Source organism: Ursus maritimus, unplaced genomic scaffold, assembly GCF_017311325.1.
Source record: "Ursus maritimus isolate PB19 unplaced genomic scaffold, ASM1731132v1 scaffold_26, whole genome shotgun sequence".
NCBI classification, from domain to species: Eukaryota; Metazoa; Chordata; class Mammalia; order Carnivora; family Ursidae; genus Ursus; species Ursus maritimus.
In genome coordinates this window covers 31,998,324-32,019,689 of record NW_024425119.1, presented here as the reverse complement: position 1 = coordinate 32,019,689, position 21,366 = coordinate 31,998,324, and the positions used below count along the sequence as shown (strand labels likewise).

Here is a 21,366-nt window from a genome sequence, read left to right as displayed (position 1 = left end):
AAGTACTCAGGGGACCAAGCCACACCATAAGACAGAGACCTAGCCTGGGCTCCATATATAGGGAGCTCTGAAAAAAAGAAAAAAAAAGATAAAATCATTTTGAAGTATACTTAGTACACATATGGCCCAAACATGCTCAAAAAATGTATATTTAGAATGATTTATACATATATATACACATATATATACATATTCTATATATAAAGTTTTCATATACTAGGGAATTTCTGCACCAGTAGCTCTTAGCTTTGGCACATAAGTTCAGTTATCAAGAGACTGACTATCAGTAACAAAACACACAACATAATCACGATTTAACTTACCAATGAACAGGAATGCCTTTGCAAATTTGGTGAACAATGCTGCAAGGCACGATCTCGGTAAAATTCTCCTACACTAATTGAATTGGATTTTCTTTTCACAAGAAATGAGCCTTCACTTCCTATTTTTAAACAATAAAATAAAGGCAAGTAAGAAATGTTGACTCAATCATAAGATGCTAGTATCAGTACAATCATAAAAGGTTAAACACATATTCATTAAAGGAAATTGCTCCATTCCCACTGTAACATTTTTAAAGTAGAAATAATAAACTATGTTGGCTTTTCATTTTCAAAATTCAGCTACATTTTTTTCATCCATAAATATTTATTGAATGGCTGTCCTAGCCTAGATAGATACTGAATAAGTGCTGAATAAAGATAAGTAGGAAAAACAATCCATGCCTCCTATGAGCTCATAGGACAGAAGGAAAAGCCAAGTAAAAAAATAGTTACATGTTATAATAAATACATGTGTGTACAGGAAGCAAAGAAAGTTTATACACAAATCTGGGGTGCCTGGGTGGCTCAGTCCATTAAGCATCTGCCTTTGGCTCAGGTCATGAACCGGAGTCCTAGGATAGAGTTCTACGTCAGGGTCCCTGCTCAGCAGAGCGTCTGCTTCTCCCTCTGACTCTGCCTCTCCCCGCATTCATGTTCGCTCTCTCTCTGTCTCTCTCTCAAATAAACAAAATCTTTAAAAAAAGAAAGTTTATACACAAATCTGATCAATGTCATTCTTTTCTGTTTCTTTGAATTGCTCTTAGAAGATTTTTGTTTTAATTTGTTTAAATATTGGAATCACACTAAATTATTTCACATTCAACAAACTTGAGAACATCTCTACTTAACTTTCATATTATGTGGTTACATTTATGGAATGACATTAAAACGAAACAATGAGTTTCTTCGGTATTATCCTCTTGAGAGAGAACAGAAAAGAACTACTTTTAAAATTAAGGATCAATAAGGATCAATAAATAAATTATGTTATAAGGATAAAAAATTTGGAAATGTTACTACAAAATTATGAGATTATAAATTCCACCATTCTCTTTCTTACAAGCATAAAGAATTAATTTTAAGTGTCAAAACAAATTATAAAATCTACATCCAAAAATCAACTTTGTAAAATTCTATATAAACCTTAAAATTGATACAAACACCTCCTACTTGGTTCGCTATTAAAATTTAATTTGTCCTGCAATTTTAATTATTTTATGCTTAAGCATCTTAATAAAATAGACTTCACAGTTTAATTAAATTTTTATATCTTACAACTATTACATTTTCATAATTATCCTACTTTATGTTTGTGTATGCTGTGTTAGCATATTGTTTACAGAAGCAACAAAGGCATTTTATAATTATTTTTATGTCAGCATTTCTAATGTTTTACTTTTTTTTAAAATACTTAAAGGGGCACCTGGGTGGCACAGTTGGTGGAGTGTCCAAGTCTTGGTTTCGGCTCAGGTCGTGATCTCAGGGTTTTGAGATCAAGCCCCGTGTCGAGCTCCACACTAAGCGTGGAGTCTGCTTGAGATTCTCTCTCTCTCCCTCTCCCTCTGCCCCTCCCATTCATGTGCTCTTTCTCTCTCCCTGTCTCTCTCAAATAAGTGAATAAATCTATAGAAAAAAAAAAATACTCAAAGAAAATTCTTCTTTCAGGCATGATGGAGTAACAAACACCAAACCTAACCTCTCCCCAAAAACAGCTAGAAATTTGGATGAAATATTCTAAATGACTGGCTTCAAACACTGGGCAACAGACAGTTCAGGATGGTGTAGTCCCTGAAAGAAGGGAAAGAAATTATATAAGCCTTATGATCACCCTGGCTTCCTGCCTGAAGACAACTTAAGGGCCATAGGCACAGGGGGGAGGAACTTAAACAAATCCCAATGGCTTTCTTGAGACGAAGAGATGGAGATCAACATTCATGGAGACTAATTTAGCTGGGAGTTCTGGGGTAGAGTCATGAAAAAAGAGCTCCAGTAATTTGCATAGGAGTTTCCAATAGATTTGCACTGTAAGAAATGTAAAAGGGAGTTCTTTAAGATGAAAGAAATGGTACTATCTGGATGAATATAAAGGGCTTAAATCACAAAAAAATTACAATCCTTTATGTTTGTGCATCTTGTAAGAGAGCTCCACAATACACAAAGCACAAACAGATGAAAGGAGAATTAACAAATCCATGACTACAATTTCAACATTTCTTTGTCAAATACAATAGGCAGAGAGAAAAAGTAGTAAAGATATAGAGGACCTAAAAAATACTACCAATTTGACCTAATTGACCCAACAATTGCTAAATACATATTCCTTTAAGTTAAACATAGAACATTCACCAACACAGACCATACAGCAATCCACAAAGCAAGTTTCAATAAATTTAAAAGACTAGAAATCATTAGAGTAGGTTCTCTGAACTCAACAAAGTTAAATTTGAAATCAACCAGAAAAAGTTATTTGGAAAAATTTCCAAATAATTGAAAACAAAACAACACTTTTCTATATAACATATGAGTCAAAAAATAAAATCACAAAAGGAAATTAGAAAATTTTCAAAACCGAATGTAAACAGAACATATAAAACGTGGGATGCAGCTGAAGCGGTGCCCAAAAGAATCTGTATTGGTCTTAAGTATCTATACTACAAACTTAAAAAGATCTAAAAATCAGTATTCTACACTTCTACATTAAGAATCTATAAAAAGAAGAGCCATATAAAATCAAAATAAGTAAAATAAAGGATAGATTAAAGCAAAAATTAGTGAAAAAGAAAATGGGCAAACAACAGAGAAAAATCAATGAAACAAAAATCTGATTCTTTGAAAAGATCAATAAAATTAATAAATCTGAGCTAAAGAAGAAACAAAAGGAAAGACACAAATTACCAATGTGAAGAATTAAAGCATTTTTAGGTCTAACCGAAATTGTGCTATGTTGATGGGGGGGGGGGGTTGTGTGACTGTAAAAGTGTACTGCAAGAGTCTTTAAATCTCAGAGCCCTGTGTCATCAAATACGTGTCTCTGAAGTTGTGCAAAGTATCAGATTATAGTAACTGTGGGCTGTACCTTCCAGGCAGTTCTTAAATTTTGTATTTTTTGGAAAATTGTTATTTAATTTCTTGGAGATCATTGTGAAAGGATCAAGAAATTCAGGATAGGCATTTCTTTAATATGCATTTAAAATTTGTTCATTTCCTGTTAGTGGAACGGTTAACTTGTCACCAAACAGGATTCTATTTAAAACAAAATATAAAACTACTTGTGGCCTATGTGTGTTTAATCCTGGTAAAAGATAAAGCTTCTAATGCTGGTTTTCATTCAACACATTAACCAGCTGTAACACAGAACTTCACAGACTTCTCAATGTTTCCCTCATTCCTCACACCAAGGCTTTCTGTCACATTCCCTTGCCTATAGGCTTCCAAGTCAACATCAATCCCAGGCTGCACTGGGCCCTGCCACTGGAAACAGCAGGCAAAGAATTTCAGAATTCATATACAGAAAGACAATCAAGTCATGTAATTTGAAAAGCATGTTTGAGTATGAAAGAGCTCTCAAGTTGTTTGTAAACTTAATCTAATTTAAAAAATGTATAAAGTTCTTGAAAAAAGGAATTAAAGATCAGGTATCTTTGAAGATCTTACAAAGTTTGACAGGATAGTAAGAGAATTATTATGAATAACATTAAGCATATTTGGCAACCTAGTGAAATGGACAAATTCCTTGAATGTTGCAAATTACAAAAACTGATGCAAGAAGTAATAGAAAATCAAAAAAATGGAGCTATTAGAGTTATTAAATTTATGACTAAAAATACTCCCCCCAAAATTTCCAAACCTACGTGGTTTTACTGGTGAAGTCTATCAAACATTTCAGAAGAAAATAATACCTCTCTTACACAAATGTTTTCAGAAAGTAGTGGAGTTGGGAACACTTCCCAACTCATTTAAAGAGGCTAGTGTTATTCTCATAATTACGAGGAAACATTAAACTACAGACAATATTCCTTATAGACTGAAAATGTTTAGCAAAATTTTAGAAAATTTTAGAAAATCAAATCTAATAATATATAATATATAAAAGGGATAATACACAATAACCAAGAGGGATTTACCCCACAAATGCAAGTTTGATATAACATTAGGAAGTCAATCAATGTAATTAACCATATTAACAGAATAAAGGGGGAAAATATGCCCATTTCAACAGATGCAGAAAAGCATTTTCCAACACCTATTAGTAATAAAAAGGCTCAGCAAACAATTACTAGGAAAGAACTTCCTCAATCCACTGAAGGGTATCAATGGAAAAAAAAAACTATAGGTAATATCATACTTAATAATGAGAAACTGAATGCTTTCCCTCTAAGTTTGGAAAAGAGAGAACAATGCCTACTTCTTACCACTTCTAGTCAACATAGTACTAGAAGTCCTAGCCAGTGCAATAAGATAAGAAAAAAAAAAAAAGATATACAGATTGGAAAGGAAAACATAAATCTGTCTTTATTAACAATTTGCATTATTGTGAACATAGAAAACTCTCTGGAGTCAACAAAAAGCTGTTAGCAAGTCCACAAAAGACAACATTAATATACAGAAATCAATTGCATTTCTCTATATCCTCAGTGAACTATAAGAAATTGGAATTCAAATACAATACTATTTACAATAGTAACAAAAACCATACAATAAAAAAAATTGGTGAGAGAACATTTAATGATAAATAAATGGAAACATATACAATATTTATATGTCAGATGGCTCATATTATTAAGACACCAATTCCCCCAGATTTATTTATAGATTTAATCTAAAGAAATTATTTATATGTTAATTCTATAGTATATAATATTAATATTATATTAATATTAATAATATATAACCAATACAGTAATTCTAATTATATGTATGTATTTAATTCTAATAAAAACTCCAGCATAAAATTAATGTATATGGAAATGCAAAAAATCTGAAAAAGAATGGTGAGAGCAATTTTGGAAAAAACAAACAAACAAAACACCAGAGGACTTACACCACCTGATTTCAAGACCTCCTGTTAAGCTAAAGTAATCAAGACAGTTTGGCATCAGCATAAGGAAGAAGACATAAATTAATTGCACAGAACAAAGAATGCAGAAATAGAACTGTACATATATGGCCAATTAAATTGGACAAACATGCCATTAGTTGAATGAAGAATCAACAAACAATGTTAAAAAAAAAACTGGGTGTCCATACAGAAAAAAATTAATGTCAATCCTTCACTGACGCCATACAAAAAAATTACTTAAAATGGGTTATGTAAAATGTAAAAGCTAAGGTTTTAACACTTCTCTGAGGAAACATGGGAAAAATATTCACAAATTTGGGAAAGGAAAATATTTCTTAAATGAAATAGAAAAAATACAAACTATAAAGGAAAAAACTCAAAAGTTGCACTTTATCTAAATTTAAAACCTCTGCTCTTTAAAAATTAACATTAATAAAATGAAAAGACAAACTATGATGGGGAGAAAATATCTGTAATTCATATACCTGTCAGAGGACTTCTACCTAAAATATATAAAACACTCTGACAATATAAGGAATGCTTATAATACAATAATAAAACAACAACCTAATTAAAAGTTAGCCGAAGATTTGAACAGACACTTCACAAAGAAAATATGTGAATGGCCAATAAAAACATGAAAATATTCTCAATATCTATAGTTATCAGGGAAATGAAAATTAAGCCCAAATGAGCTAGGACTACACCTTCCCTAGAAGAGCTAAAATTAAAGTGCCTGACAATAGCAAGCGTTATAGCGTGACAAGGATGTACAGCAACTAGAATGTTTATGTTGCTGGAGGGAGTACAACACAGTGCAACTACTTTGGAAAACAATCAGACATAAAAGAGAACATAAGGTATCATTTTATTTATATAAAACTTATGAAAATACTAACTTAATCTACAGTGACAGAAAGCAGATCAGTGGTTGCCAGGGAGCAAGGATCAGGGGATTTGTGAAAAGGCATAAAGGAAATTTTTTAGATGATAGAGATGTTGCATAATTTAATAGTGGTGATGATTACATGGATGCATAAATTTTTCAAAACCTATGAAAACACATACTTAAAATGGGTGCATTTTATTTTACATTAATTATATCTAAATAAAGTTGGTTTGAAAAAATAATTGGGCCACAGATTTGGGGATTTAGGGAGAACCCTTACCGTTGCTCTCTCAAATAGCTTTATCTGTTTACCCAAAGTTCTCAATCACATGTTAATAAAAAAGCACCTCATCCCATTTTTACCAAGCTGCATTGTGTTAAATATGTCAGTCCTAATTACTGTCATTATATATATTGCCATGTCAATTTTTTAAAGTTATTTCAAGGGAGTTACTAAAATATTAATATTATTTTAATCCTTCTAAAGGTAAACATATTTTTTATTATGCATTTCCTATTTGGGAAGCGCTCTCCCAGACACTTCACATACATTTTCTCTAATTTTTATAAATAATCCTGGAAGGTCAGCAACACTATCTTTAATAAGGGTGAGGGGCTTACACAAACCACAAAAGGATCTTGTCAATGACGGAACATGGAATCCAAGTCTAGTCTAAGTCAGAGTGTTTTCACTACATTCGTTCCCATTCACTGATTAAATGCGGAGATACATTTTCTTGACAGTCATTGCCTTAACTAAAATTAGTGAGCATGAACTACTTCTGATAATGAACATATTCTCCCTCAAGTTTTCCAAATAAATTAAATCAGGTTTTTGTCTCCGTTTCTATTGTTCAATGCCAGTGTGTAAATGTTTTAAAACCTAAAGGGAATATTTCTTTATAATAAATACCTTCACTATCCAGGTCATCACTTTGACCAAACACACTGTCCACATAGGAGTCTGGAATGAAGGTCCATTCATCAAATTTATCAAGTACTCCTTCAGGAAAATTCCCATTGCTGCCTGAAGCTGCTCCTTCTTCCACAGCACTTTTCACCTGATATCTGAGCACCATTCTTGCTAGGGTGGATCCTATATCTACAATAAAAAGATACACCAGCAACTTAGAAATCAAGAAACATAAACATAGATCATACCAAAGTTCCTTATGTATCCTCATACTTCTAGAGAATTTTTTTACACTTATTTCTTTTTTAAAAAAAAGATTTCTTTATTTATTTGAGAAGAGAGAGAGAGCACACGGGGGGGGAGGGGCAAAGGGAGAGAATCTCTAGCAGACTTCCTGCTGACCTTGGGGCTCGACACGGGGCTGTATCCCACAACTCTTGAGATCATGACCTGAGCTGAAATCAAGAGTCGGACACTTAACCGACTGAGCTACCCAAGAGCCCCTATTCTTACCTCTAAAGTCACTTTATAACCATGATATTGCATAAGAAGCAGTGAATTTAAATTTTTTAGAAATCATAAAAATTTACTCAAAGCTTTGGTGCGGGTGACAAAACTGAATATTTATGAAACTAACAGGAAATAGCCTAGGCTTTGAAACCAGACAGACCTGTGCTCAAATAACAGTACTAGCACTTGCAAGTTACATAAGTCAGTACCTTCACTTGGGAAGTGAAGATGACAGTGTAGGGTTATGAAAAAGATTAAAGGAAATGAGGCATATAAAATGTTTAGCACAATGTTTAGAACATAGAAAATGCTCAATAAATTATATTCTTGTTTATAAACTATTTGCTAAGTGATTCATTCTACTGAGAAATTTGGTGGAATTTGAAAGTCAATAACCTTTTAATATATTTTATATTATGTTCTATTATGAAGAAATAGGTTCGCAGAGTCCTCATTGTGCTACATACAGCCTGGAAAATTTCTTCAAATACATGTGTATGTGACTCAAGTAGTACCTGAAAAATGTTTTAAAGCTATGAATCTAAAATGTTCTTTACTCAGATGAGCTGCCAATATAATATGGTCATGCCCCCCAATGAATCAAATGACATTATTGTATTTTTTTAATTAGGTGAGACTTATCAAAGGTAAAAAAAACACCATGCAGAACAAAGGGAATACAGTGGATGGTAAATCTCCCTTCTTCCCCCTGCAGGAGGCCTACAATCTCTCTCCATCAGAACTCAGAGATTCAAGTAAGCAGGTTGTTGGCAGGAGACTGCTTGAAGTGATGGAACATGGGATCTAATCATACTCCATTAGTTTCCAAAGTCCCCAGAGGCAAGAAGGGAATGAATTTCTGGAGTTTTTCTTCTGACATAGTCTTTTCATATTTAAACATTTAGGACTACCATATCTCAACTGTGTTTTCACCAACATCAGTATACTAAAAACGCTGTTCTTTGCTTTTTTATTTATTTTCTTTACTTAATAATGCGCTCTACATCTGAACATTTGCATTTGCTAGATGTTGTTCCCCAATGATTACCAAGCATTCTACTGCATGAATGTACTATGATTGATGCAAATAGTTCCTTTTGAAGAATACTTGGGATTTTTTCCCATAATTTCTTGCTATTATAAACAATATTTTAATGTTGCATCCTTGTACATGATCTTTTGTGTATATTAAGAATGTCTTTATCATAGATTTCTATCAGTATAAAGCTGGGCAAAAAAATATGGATGTGCATTTAAAATATTAATGGATATTGCCAGACTGTCCTCAAGAGAGGATAATTTAAATTCATATGAATAATGTCTGAAATGCCTATTTCCACATATGCTTATCAACATAATTTATTACCAAATTTTGATTTTTGCCATTATAAATATTTAAAGAGCACCTACTATGTGCAAAGTGCTAGTGTAGATGCTAAATGGAAAAAATGGACATTGACTTTGTGATCCATGTAATCTATCAAAAGGTAGATTATAAGAAGAAAAAATACAATTATATAACGTGATAAGTGCTGGTACAGGTAAGAAACAAGGTGCTACAGAGCATGTACGAGGATCTTCCACCCAGACTTCACATGGGCAGGAATGATTTCTTATAAAAAGTGAGTTACTGCTGAGGCTAAAAAAAAAAAGAAAAAAAAATGAAGAGACAGACAAGTGAGAGAGAAGGTAAGGGAATTAGGTAGCTAGAGTAACACTAGAAAAAGCCTGGAAATAAGAGTATATGACGCATTTAAGAAACTTAGGGAAATTCAGCCTGACTGAATCTTTTAGGGCCCACCAGAATGTTGGAGACCTGGAATTTGTAGAGGCACCAATAGGCATAGAAGAATACTTTCCTCCAGTAGCATTCACCTAGCCTGGTGAAGGGGAGGAAAGAAGCAGACTGTTAGAGTGAACAGGAATAGGGTTTTGCCAGGTAAATGCATCAGAAAATGACAGTAAAGGAAACATGTTATTAACTAGAGAGTTCTTAAGGTGAAAAGTAGTGGAATCTATCACTGTGGGGAAGGAAACGGGCATGGGAGTAAGTTATCAGAAGGAAAGAAGGGAATAGAGGACAGTGCTAACTTGTCATCAATATATTTAATATATATTAACTTGAAAATATAAGGAAAATACATTCTTAATTGAAATAGTAAAAAACTGAAAACTAAACATGTTAACATGAAAATACAAAGTTGGGGCGCCTGGGTGGCACAGCGGTTAAGCGTCTGCCTTCGGCTCAGGGCGTGATCCTGGCGTTATGGGATCGAGCCCCACATCAGGCTCCTCTGCTATAAGCCTGCTTCTTCCTCTCCCACTCCCCCTGCTTGTGTTCCCTCTCTCGCTGGCTGTCTCTATCTCTGTCGAATAAATAAATAAAATCTTTAAAAAAAAATTATTAAAAAAAATGAAAATACAAAGTATATATGTGTTTATGTTTCTGCATATACATTTTAATGCATATATATGTAAGCATATAAAAAATCTAGTAAGAAAATCTACACTAATTACCTATAAGGATAAAATAGTTACTGTTATTTTCCTCCTTACAGAAGAAAATGAGCATGGATTACTTTTATATTAAAAAATAAAATATATTTGGGGGTGCCTGGATGGCCCAGTCGGTTGAGTGTCTGCCTTCAGCTCAGGTCATGATCCCAGGGTCCTGGGATCCAGCCCCACATCGGGCTCCCTGCTCAGTGGGGAGTCTGCCTCTCCCTCTCCATCTACCTCTCCCCCAGCTCATGCTCTCTTTCTCTCTCAAATAAATAAATAAAATCTTTAAAAAAAATAAAAATAAAATAAAATATTTTTTTAAAAAGCAACTGCTCAGAAAGATCTCACTGTTTGGCTCTATCTTTATAAAATATGTATTTGCTAGGTCACACAGAATTAAATACAATATCACTTTCAAGCATTTCATACCAAAAAAAAAAAAAAAACGATATTCAAATCTCCGCAATATTTTTGGCTTAAGTTGTACTGAACTGAAAGAAACCTAATGAAAAGATTAGTGACTTAAAAAAATACTAATAAAAACAAGACTTGGACAAAATCTTCCTGCTAATACTTACTTGTTTCTTTTCTTAAATTAGATGTCTTATCCGGAAATAAAGGACCAAGCCAGGAAGGGTCAATTTTTCCTATACAGAATCCTCCAAGGCAAATGCTATTATTGGCCAGATCCAGGGCAAGCCTCCTTAAAAGTAAGCTGATGATCTGGCTGTCACCTTTGCCAATGCTTATTGTCAGCGCTTTCCGGACATCTTGTTCACGGGAACCACCATTCAGTAACAGTTCCACCAATTTGGGACTACTCGCTTTCTCACATACCTAGTAAACAAAAAAGGAAGGTAAACATATTAAAGTTCCATATTTCTTCCTTTTGATAGACTGGTAAATTGAATTTGGTGTGATTTTTCTCCACACCCTTAAATTTAGATAGAAACAAAATAAAATAAGGCAGAACTCATCCTTGAAATAGATGAGGAAAATAAAAGATTGGGGCAACAAATATCAGAGTAGCATTAGCCAAATAATCTGCCACGTGAGAGTCAGTTACAATGAGAAAGGCAACATGATATGGGGAAAAAGTTCGTAACACTTGAAGCAGAAGACCCAAGGCCAATTATACACATTCCTTATACCTTCAGGGCTTCTGTTGACTCCTTAAAGGACATCTGGAAAACTAGTACCATAACAGTAAGGGCTACTGCCCTGCCTTCATTCATGATAGAGAATAACTAAATGAGAATATGAACATTACAAAACTCAGTAATACCAAATCCGAAGGACAGTCATCTCTCATTTCTGGTTTCCAGGACAAGAATCTGAATTTCCACAAAGAAACTTCTTGTCTCTCAGTTTTCTACCTTCCCCTGAATACTGTTATCAGAGCACATGCTCAAGGTTAGCATGCTAGGTGCTACAAAAACTACAGTGACCGTAGTAAGCACAGGGAAGACTTAGCAACTGTAGCATACTGGCCTATGCAGGCACAGCTTCTGAAGGTGAGGGAGTATGCTGCTCTTTCAACGAGAAGATCAAGGTAATAGATAACAGAAATACTGTATGGCAGGTGCTGTGCTAAAGTCTGTATACACTCGATTTCTAATTCTTATTAAAAATCCTATGCCATAAAAACTATTATCCCTATTTTATAGATGAATATTTAGAAAAGATACATGATTTGTCCAAATTCTTAAAGGTAGTCAATAAGAGACTTGGATTTGAAATCAAATTTGCTCACTCCAAAGCCTGTGCTCCTTTCGACTGCCCAAAATTAAGGATTAAAAAAAGAAAAGAAAAGACAAGAAAAGAAGACCCCAAGATCCCGGGTACCAGATCAGGGGAAGGAAATTGGGGGAAATTCCTGAATTCTCTAGAATTTAAGTATATTCAAAAGAGTTGAGGGGACCATTCTGTGGTTCGATGATGAACTTAATCCCCACCAGTCTCCAGGACCCACCTTCAACCCATTCTCCTCAGAGCCACCACACTATCCTTTTACGTTAGATATGATCAAGTCACTGTCCTGTTTAAAAATCTTCTAAACCCCTCTGCTCCAAGACATTCCCCAAACAAAACATGCAATTTTGTAAACCTCATTATTTTAATTTATACTATTTCTAGTGCCCTAAATGTCTAACTCTGCTCTTCATCTTGCAAAAAGATGTTCATTCTTGAAGGAACAGCTTTATAATCTCTTGCACAGTAGTAAGTCCTTGCTACCAAGCTCCCAACACACATTCTTCCTCCTCCAGGCTCCCGTCACTTTTGTTTAACATAGCACTTAGCACACTAAACCAAACATGCCTATCTGTTTTAAAACAGCAATGAAAGGCTTGGATGCTATTGTAATTCAATTTGTACCTCTGTAGCCTAGTATAATACCCATGAAATATATAGGAACACCTGGGTGGCTCAGTCAGTTAGACATGTGCTTTCTGCTCAGGTCATGACCCCAGGGTCCTGGGATCTAGTTCCACGTCCAGCTCTCTGCTCAGCAGTAAGCCTGCTTCTCCCTCTGCCCGCAGCTCCCCCTGCTTTTGTGCTCTCTCTCTGACAAATAAATAAATAAAATCATAAAAAAAAAAAAAAACCTAGGAAATATATTTAATTTAAATGGCAAATTACCAAAATCCTCTTTAAAAGTCCACAGGAAATTTAAAAGGAAGGATGGGATGAAAAAAGAAGGGAGGGAGGAGGGAGGGACAAAGGGGCCAGAAAACTAAATCACAAATCGTTTCTCTGTAGCTCAGCAAATTTTTACGTCTAAAATTGGCACTTACTGACTACCTTATATTAAGATGATTTATGTTTATCCACTCTCCTCTCCCAATATATACATAGAAAGAAGCCATCCTGAAGTAGGAAACCCCTTATATATTCTTTACTACTATCTAGCACTGTGCTCTCCACCTAGAAGCTGCTCAAGCACTTTTATAGAGAAATTTCCTTGAGGGCCCAAAGGATCCAAGCTGGCTTTAGGTATACAGTGCCATGAAGAGAGAGGTATATAAGAAAGTGTATCAGACAAAAGAAAAAATTACGAAAGTAATTTCAACTTCATGAGAAGAAAAAAATACTGCTCAGAACTACAGTTTTACATTTAAATAATAATGGAGATAATTTAGAATATAATCAAAGATTATCAAAAGTATAATTTACGATCCTTTGCAATCTTCTCTCTCATCTTCAAATTTATAAATAATGCAGCCTACAATCAAAGCCAAATATTTCACACTAGCCTTTGAGAATGAATGAACAACTCCCCCTGCTCCCCTTACTACCACCCCGCTATCATGAATCTATGGTGTAGACAAGAGATGAAAGCAGGCACTTGGGAGGCAGATTTTTCCATTACCTACCAGGAGAGTGTCCTTAGGCAAGTTACTTAACCTTTCCGTGCCTCAATTCCTTCCCTGAAAATGGGAATAATACTAGAACCCATTCCTAAGGTTGTTGTAAGGGTTAAATCATATAAAGGACTCAGAGCAGTGCCCAGGGAGTCATGAACTCCACAGCAGTGTTTGTTATTACTTTATTCAGACTTCATCATAGTGGCTCTTCCCACCATGATTTGATTATTTTCATCTCTGGATCTCTATTCATGAATTTCCATGGTCAGTATCAATCTTTCATATTCTTCTATAGGAATCATGTATATTGCATCATTAAATTCTCAGAAAGCCTAACAAGATTAACTCCATCTTTGCTGTGAATAGACCTTAATTACACAGCATTGGCACACAAATAGTGTTGACTACCTTATCTTACACGAGTATAAAGTAATGTATGTTCAATCCATCTGCAAAATTTAATCAATATTTATTATTTTTTAGATACAAATAATCTCTGGCAACTGAGATATATTCTTTAAATTTAATATACCCATGGATGTAAAGATCTGATCTTGTTTAAAAAGATATAAATAAGTGCATCAAGCCCAAAGAATGTGGGATGAAGAATAAAATAAAAAGCTTATATAGAAAGATCTGGATAAATGGAAAGAAGAGTCAGAAGCATTTCTGGTGGGAATGTAAAATTATTGCACTCAAGTGCTTTTAGGTGTTATTTCCCTAACAAAAAATCCCAGTAACATTAAGCAATGATCTGTAGATCACATGAAAGATACACAATAAAAGTATATTACATTATTGAGGGAAATAATGTAATTACCTTTAAAATTGAGAAGCAACTATTTTTAAGGTGGATTTCTCAAATGAAATTTGACTAAATTTAAGTAATTTGATTATTTATTTGGTCTTAATGTACAAATTAATTATGCATGAAAATAAGTAACAGGTTCAGTTTCTTTTTATGTAGAGTGCTAATTAGTACTAAATTAGTTTACAGGTGACAAATTGAATTGAATCCGTAGGCAAGTGGAAAATTAAATAAAGTAAAGCTTTAAAGTAAATTATTGGAAAATATAGTATTCTGTTGGTTATTTAATAATGCATATTAAATCACTACAAAGTTCTACTCTGTTAGAAATATTATTACATTTCTAGAAAATACACATGGTGCTACCTGAATGCTATTATAAACTCTAAAATTTATACAATGGCAAACTTGAGATAACACACAATGCACTTCAATAAATACTGACCAAATTCATACTGTATGTAAAGCAATGAGTTAGCTATTCTAGATGATACAGAGATGAACATTGTACATTTCTACTTTCATATAACTCACAAAATATAAAGTGGTGTACATAAATTGTCATGGACTTACAGAAGTAAATATTTTGTACAGAGGTCGGGGTGCAGGGGGGGCATTATTAGGGAAGGAGAATTGGGGTTAGATTTTTAAGGAAAAGGAGAACAGTTAGATAGATGTGTTTGCACAGTGCGTGAGGGAAGGAAGGAAGTAGGACCACAGTGCTACGCGACCACAGGGGTGACCAATGACAGGGGATGCCAATGTGAACAGCATCCCCAAAGCCTGCAGTATACTGCCTACATGGCCACATGTAGTAGCCCTGAGGAGAGGATTTTCTAGCAGAAATAACGAAAACAGAGAGAAAATGGTTGAACGATGATCAAAACAAAACCATATGCTGTGTGGAGTGTGCCTGGAGAACAATTTATAGAGAGATGCACAGTAGGAGACACATTTCAAAAGTTGTTTATCAACATAACAAGGTAGGGAAACAAGTAAAATGAAGGATTCAACTGGATATACCTCAAGGACCCTATTGCCCCCGAAATTCTGTGAATCTAAACTCCTACCAAAAATCACAAGCCATCGTGCAATTAACTGGTAAATTCTGTAGTAAAGAACAATAGGATGTAAGTAAGAGCTGTACAATGGTAGAGTCAAGTAACAGAGGAAATACAAAAGTCAGGCCTTGAGTATTTACCTGACAAATTAAAGACGTTGCCTCCTTTGTTCCATTGGCGTCCGCTCCCAAGAGAAGCAAGCATTCAACCATGATACTGTTATTCTGATCGCATGCTCTCTCTAGAAGCACACTTTTTAACTCATCATCCATAGCTAATTTTGCAAAGCACTTGCAACAAAGGTTTAGAAACTAAAAAGAATGGAAATGAGGATTAGAGTTAGCTAAATACGTAACAGTTAGCATATAGGTGAAAAACATTGTACCTGTTGATCCTTTTGTTCCATGATACTGGAAGACATCTGATGGAATATCACGGAATCAAAGGAATGGTGCACCAGCAGCTTGGAAAAAGACACTGACAACCCCAGTATTGTCAAGATTGTCTGAAATCCCTGAAAGTGTGATCAAAATAATAACATAAGCAATTCTAGGCCAAAAGAATAAATAAATAATATAAAACAGAGAGTTTGTATACGATACTTAACTAAGTAGATATATTTATTGAGTTTGTACTTAAAAGCTATAAACCTTGAAACAATCCTATAAACACACCTTGTTCTCTCATTACTAAGAAATACAGCAGTTCCATAGAGAATGCCAAGTAACAAACCATTGTCTAGCAAAGCAGAAAAAATACCTACTGCATTAAAAGTTGGCTTTTAAAGATTCCTGTCTGAAGCCAGACTTACGGGATGAAAGCCAGATATTAATATTAGAATAGCTGAATCAGCAGGACTACACACCCAAACCGGCCAGTAAAGTGTATTTCTTATTACAAGACTGCAGATTAGTTTCTCTAGATAGTCCAGTATTTCCCCTTTCTTCTGTGCTGTGTGTGTGTGTGTGTGTGTGTGTGTGCTTTCTTCTGAAATTTCAACCCCAAAGAGACAAATGTGAGCTCCTAGATTTCATTCATGTTGAGTATATTTGAGTAAAGCTCTAAAGCCACTCTGAGGTTTACATCCTTGTAGCAAATTATTTATAAAGAACTAATCAGCCACTTTTCAGAACTACCTCATGCATATTCCTAAGAGCTGTCTGGGCTCTCCACTCATGAGATATTCTAAGGAAATAATGAACTTTTGAGTTTACTATTATTTAGCTTGGGTAAACTAGAGACGACCAATTGAACTTTTAAAATTTTTGTTATTTTTCAATATAATTAGACATCGTCTAAGTAATACAATTATTATTTTGAGCTTTTAAGATGCTGAATTTCTTCAAATATTTACTAACATTTGATAAGACAAGTAGTCTTAATTTATGCAGGTCTGAGGAACATGTGGTCCACCTACCACTAGACTAGAGATCCCTGCAAATTCAAATGAATGCACCAGGAAAGCAAGTAATACAAATGTGTAGAAGGCACATAATTCAAAATAAAAACTTACAAACACTGAACTGGCCAAATAAAATATGTTGGCAGGCCAAAGTCAGCTCACTGGTAAAGAGTTCACAACCGCTACTATAGAGATCCTAAAATTTACACCTGTATGAATTAATACTGAGTAAACTGAGAGCTCTGTACCCGTACAAATTTATTTCCTTTCTCTAGGATTACTTTTAACCAATTCTGGCTTGGCTTTAATCGTCCTAGGCTGAGGCTCATTATAAAAAGCAGATTTATAAAACACGTTTTTAATCTGAGGATGTGTGTGTTGAGCACTTTATAATTAAAATCGTTACATACAATTACCCATTTACTAATAACGTCTGTACAGAGGATAGAGCCTAGACATTTTTTATTCCTGGTCTGCCATTTATGAAAATATTTGTTGAGTGTGATTTATGAAAGCTGAAAACTTCATTACTAAAAAAAAAACAAAAAAAAAGCACAATCAAATCAGGAACTTTTAAAGAGACTACTTGTTTTGCTAACATTAAAAAAAAAAAAACTGTCAGCAAAGTGGATATGGAAGAAACCTACCTCAACATAATAAAAGCCATATATGACAAACCCACAGCTAACATCATACTCATTGGTGAAAAACTGAAAGCTTTTCCTCTAAGATCAGGAACTGGAAGAGGATGCCCACTTTCACCACTTTTAAAAGTCCTAGTCACAGCAATTAGGCAAGAAAAAGAAATTAAAGGCATCCAAGTTGAAAAGCAAGAAGTTAAACTGTCACTATTTGCAGATGATTGATATTATAAATAGAAAACCCTAAAGACACCACCAAAAAACTACTTGAACTACTAAATGAATTTAATAAAGTTCCAGGATACAGAATTAACATACAGAAATTGGTTGTATGTCTGTACACTACTCATGAGCTATCAGGAAGAGTAATTAATAAATCAATACCATTTATGATTGTATTGAAAAGAATAAAATACCTAAAGATAAATTTAACCAAAGAGGTGAAAGACCTGTACACTAAAAACTATAAAACATTGGTGAAAGAAATTGAAGACAACACAAATAAATGGAAAGATACACTATGTCCATGGATTGAAACAATCAATACTGTCAAAATATTCATACTACCCTAAGCAATCCACAGCTTTAATGCAATCCCCATCAAAATACCAATGACATTTTTCACAGAACTAGAACAAATAACTCTAAAATTTCTATAGAACCACAGAAGACCCTGAATAGCCAAAGCACCCTTGAGAGAGAAAAAATTAAGTTGGAGGTATCACACTCCCTGATTTTAAACTATACTACAAAGCTGCAATAATCAAAACAGTATGGTACTGGCAAGAAAACAGACATATAAGTCAATGATATGGAATAGAGAGCCAGAAGTAAACCCATGCATATATGATCAATTAACTCAAGAATATACAGTGAGGAAAAGACAGTCTCTTCAATAAAGGGCATTGGGAAAACTGGACCAGCTACATGCAAAACAATGAAACTGGACTAGTATCTTACACCACATACAAAAATTAATTCAAAATAGATTAAAGACTTGAATGCAAGAGCTGAAATCATAAACTCCTAAAAGAAAACACAGGCAGTAAAGTCTTTGACATTGGTGTCACCAATATTTCTTTTGGACTATACTCCTCAGGGAAAGGCCACAAAAGCTAAAATAAACAAATGAAACTACATCAAACTAAAAAGCTTTTGCACAGCTAAGGAAGCCATCAGCAAAATGAAAACATAATCTAATGAATGGGAGAAGGAATCTGTAAGCCATACATCCAATAAGCAGTTGATGTCCAAAATATATAAAGAATTTATACAACGTAATGCCAAAAAACCAAACAACCCAATTAAAAAATGAGTAGAGGACTTGAGTAGAATTTTTTTTTCCAAAAAAGACATACAGATGGTCAACAAACACATGAAAAGATGCTCAACACCATTCATCAATTGGGGAAAAGGCAAATCAAAACCACAACGAGATATCACCTCATGCCTGTCAGACTGGCTATTATTAAAAAGACAAAAAATAACAAGTGTTGTCAAGGATGTGGAGAAAAGGGACTCCTTGTACACAGTCGATGAGAATGGAAATTAGAGCAGCCACTTTGGAAAACAGTATGGAGGTTCCTCAAAAAATTAAACATACACATACCATATGATCCAGCAATTCCACTTCCGAGTATTTACACAAAGAAAACGAAAACACCAATTCCAAGAGATATATGCACCCATATGTTCGTTGCTGCATTATTTTCAAATAGCCAAGATATGGAAACCATGTAAGTATCCACTGATAGACGAATGGATGAAGAGAATGTGATACACATGCAAAACTAGGTATTACTCAACCATTAAAGGAATGAAATCTTGCCATTTGCAACAACATAGATGGACCTAGAGGGTATGATGCTAAGTGAAATAAGTTAGTCAGAGAAAGACAAATGCCATATGATTCCACTTATATTTGTAATCTAAAAAACAAAACAAATCAACAAAAAAATGCAAAACAGACACAGACTCATAGATACAAGGAACAAACTGTTGGCTATCAGAGTGGGGAGGGGTTAATGGGCAGGCAAAATAGGTGAAGGGGATTAAGAGGTACAAACTTCCAGTTATAAAATAAATAAGTCATGAGGGATGTAATGTATAGCATTATGAATAGGAGGGAATATAGTCAATAATTTTTGTAATAACTTTGCATGATAACAGACGGTAACTAGATTTAACATGGAGATCATTTTGTAATGTATAAAAATATCAAATCACTATGATGTATACCTGAAATTAATAGGATTGTATATGTTAATTATACTTCAATAAAAATAAATAAATACATGATAGGAAAAAAAAGATCTGAGGCAATTTTTTTCTTAATCTCCTCTAAGCCAATATCTTTAATTCCTTATAAGGAACAGTTATATATCACATGTGAAATTTTGCTTGATGAAAAATGTTTAAAACATCTCACTGCAAGAAAAAAAATCAAGGAGAAAAATTACTAGAGGTAAGGAGCCCACAATAAAACACTGAGAATGACAAACTTTGGAATAATTATAACTTCTATTTATCTAAGCAAATAAAGCTCATCTGGCTGGAATTTCTTTAGCACATTCTCTGCCCTTTCACGAAAAAGACAAATGGCAAATAAACATGCTCATTTTAGAGATTTAATAACGAACCACAGGATCTTTAGCGATTCAATCCAATTCTCTTCACCTTCTATAATTAAAATACTACAAAATGATAAATGGTTTTCAATTAACTAGAATATCTCCATTAATGCAAGTGGGAATTGTACCAACTACTCTAAAAGAGAAATCTTCATAGGATCCCAAACTCCCTTCAAGACAACGCACATACTTTAATCTGCACTTCGGCCATATCCTTAAATCGTTGTAAACTGGAAACCAGAATTTTTGCCAGCAGATGTCCAGTGCCTATGCATAAATTCTTCTTTGTAATCAAGCATCCTGTAAGACTTAACCCCAGACATTGAATTTCTAAAAGAATAAAAGAAAAAAATAATAAAATTAATTGTTTTAAATCTCAAAACTGAAGAAAAAATTAAAGACATCCAATCAACAGCTACAGGCCTATAAAAATCTATCCTAGATCCTGAATTCAAATTGTACCAACCTTGGTCATCCGGATACATCTGCAGTGTGTGAAGCACTGAATCAATAGCACCTTCCAAGGATAATACTTCTAACGCATCAGGAGAACGCGCTATAGAAGAAATTACTTTCAACCCACATTTCTGAATCCCAGGATTTCCAATGAACTAAAACCAAAAGGACAATTAATATTTACTATTTAAAATGAGTTCTTAATACTTACCTTAGTTAAAGCCAGCTATAGATAAAATATAAATAGACTTTAGTTAATGTATTTAATAAATAAAATATAAACTAAGTAGTCTAAGTAAAGATTATTTCCCTTGATTTTGCCTTGCATTACTAATTACTTTTTAGTTATCATTAGGGATAAGAGCTACCATTTTAATGCTTACTGAGTATCTGTTCTGTACTAAGTACTTTACATGCATTTTCTTTTCACAAGAATCTTAAATCCATACCAATTATCATTCCCGTTATGAGTTCGCTGAGGGTTAAAGGGGTTGAGTATTCCTAAAGTCACACAGATTGTACATTGCTGAGATGAAACCAAATCAGGGATTTGGCAATTCCACTGCCTACGTACTTAACCACAAAATGCAATGCCAACTCTCACCAGAGAAAATAATAATTGAGAATTTACTCTTTATGTGCTAAATCTCATGTATTCCCCCTCAAAAGCCTATGTTAATAGGTTCACCAAATTTTAAAGATGCAGGAACAAGAAGAGCTCAAGTCACAAAGCTATTATGTGTCAGGTCTAGGACCTGAATATAAATGTGTCCCCTTGAAAGCTCAGGAGCCAAGAAAAAAAAAAAA

At 34.0% G+C, this 21,366-nt stretch overlaps 1 protein-coding gene across 4 annotated transcripts in view; it reads right to left on the bottom strand.

The window, feature by feature from the left end:
• Positions 1-21,366, bottom strand: part of LRRK2 (leucine rich repeat kinase 2) — a 135,636-nt gene that overhangs the window by 74,480 nt on the left and 39,790 nt on the right. For 3 of the 4 annotated variants that reach the window (XM_040642335.1, XM_040642336.1, XM_040642337.1), the window contains exons 15-21: positions 20,570-20,714; positions 20,294-20,433; positions 15,816-15,944; positions 15,571-15,741; positions 10,775-11,033; positions 7,185-7,373; positions 324-442 (exon numbers count right to left, since the gene is read on the bottom strand). In XM_040642335.1, coding sequence (XP_040498269.1) covers positions 324-442; positions 7,185-7,373; positions 10,775-11,033; positions 15,571-15,741; positions 15,816-15,944; positions 20,294-20,433; positions 20,570-20,714 — 1,152 coding nt within the window. The remainder of the gene's footprint in view (positions 1-323; positions 443-7,184; positions 7,374-10,774; positions 11,034-15,570; positions 15,742-15,815; positions 15,945-20,293; positions 20,434-20,569; positions 20,715-21,366) is intronic. The other variant, XM_040642338.1, reaches the window with a different exon arrangement.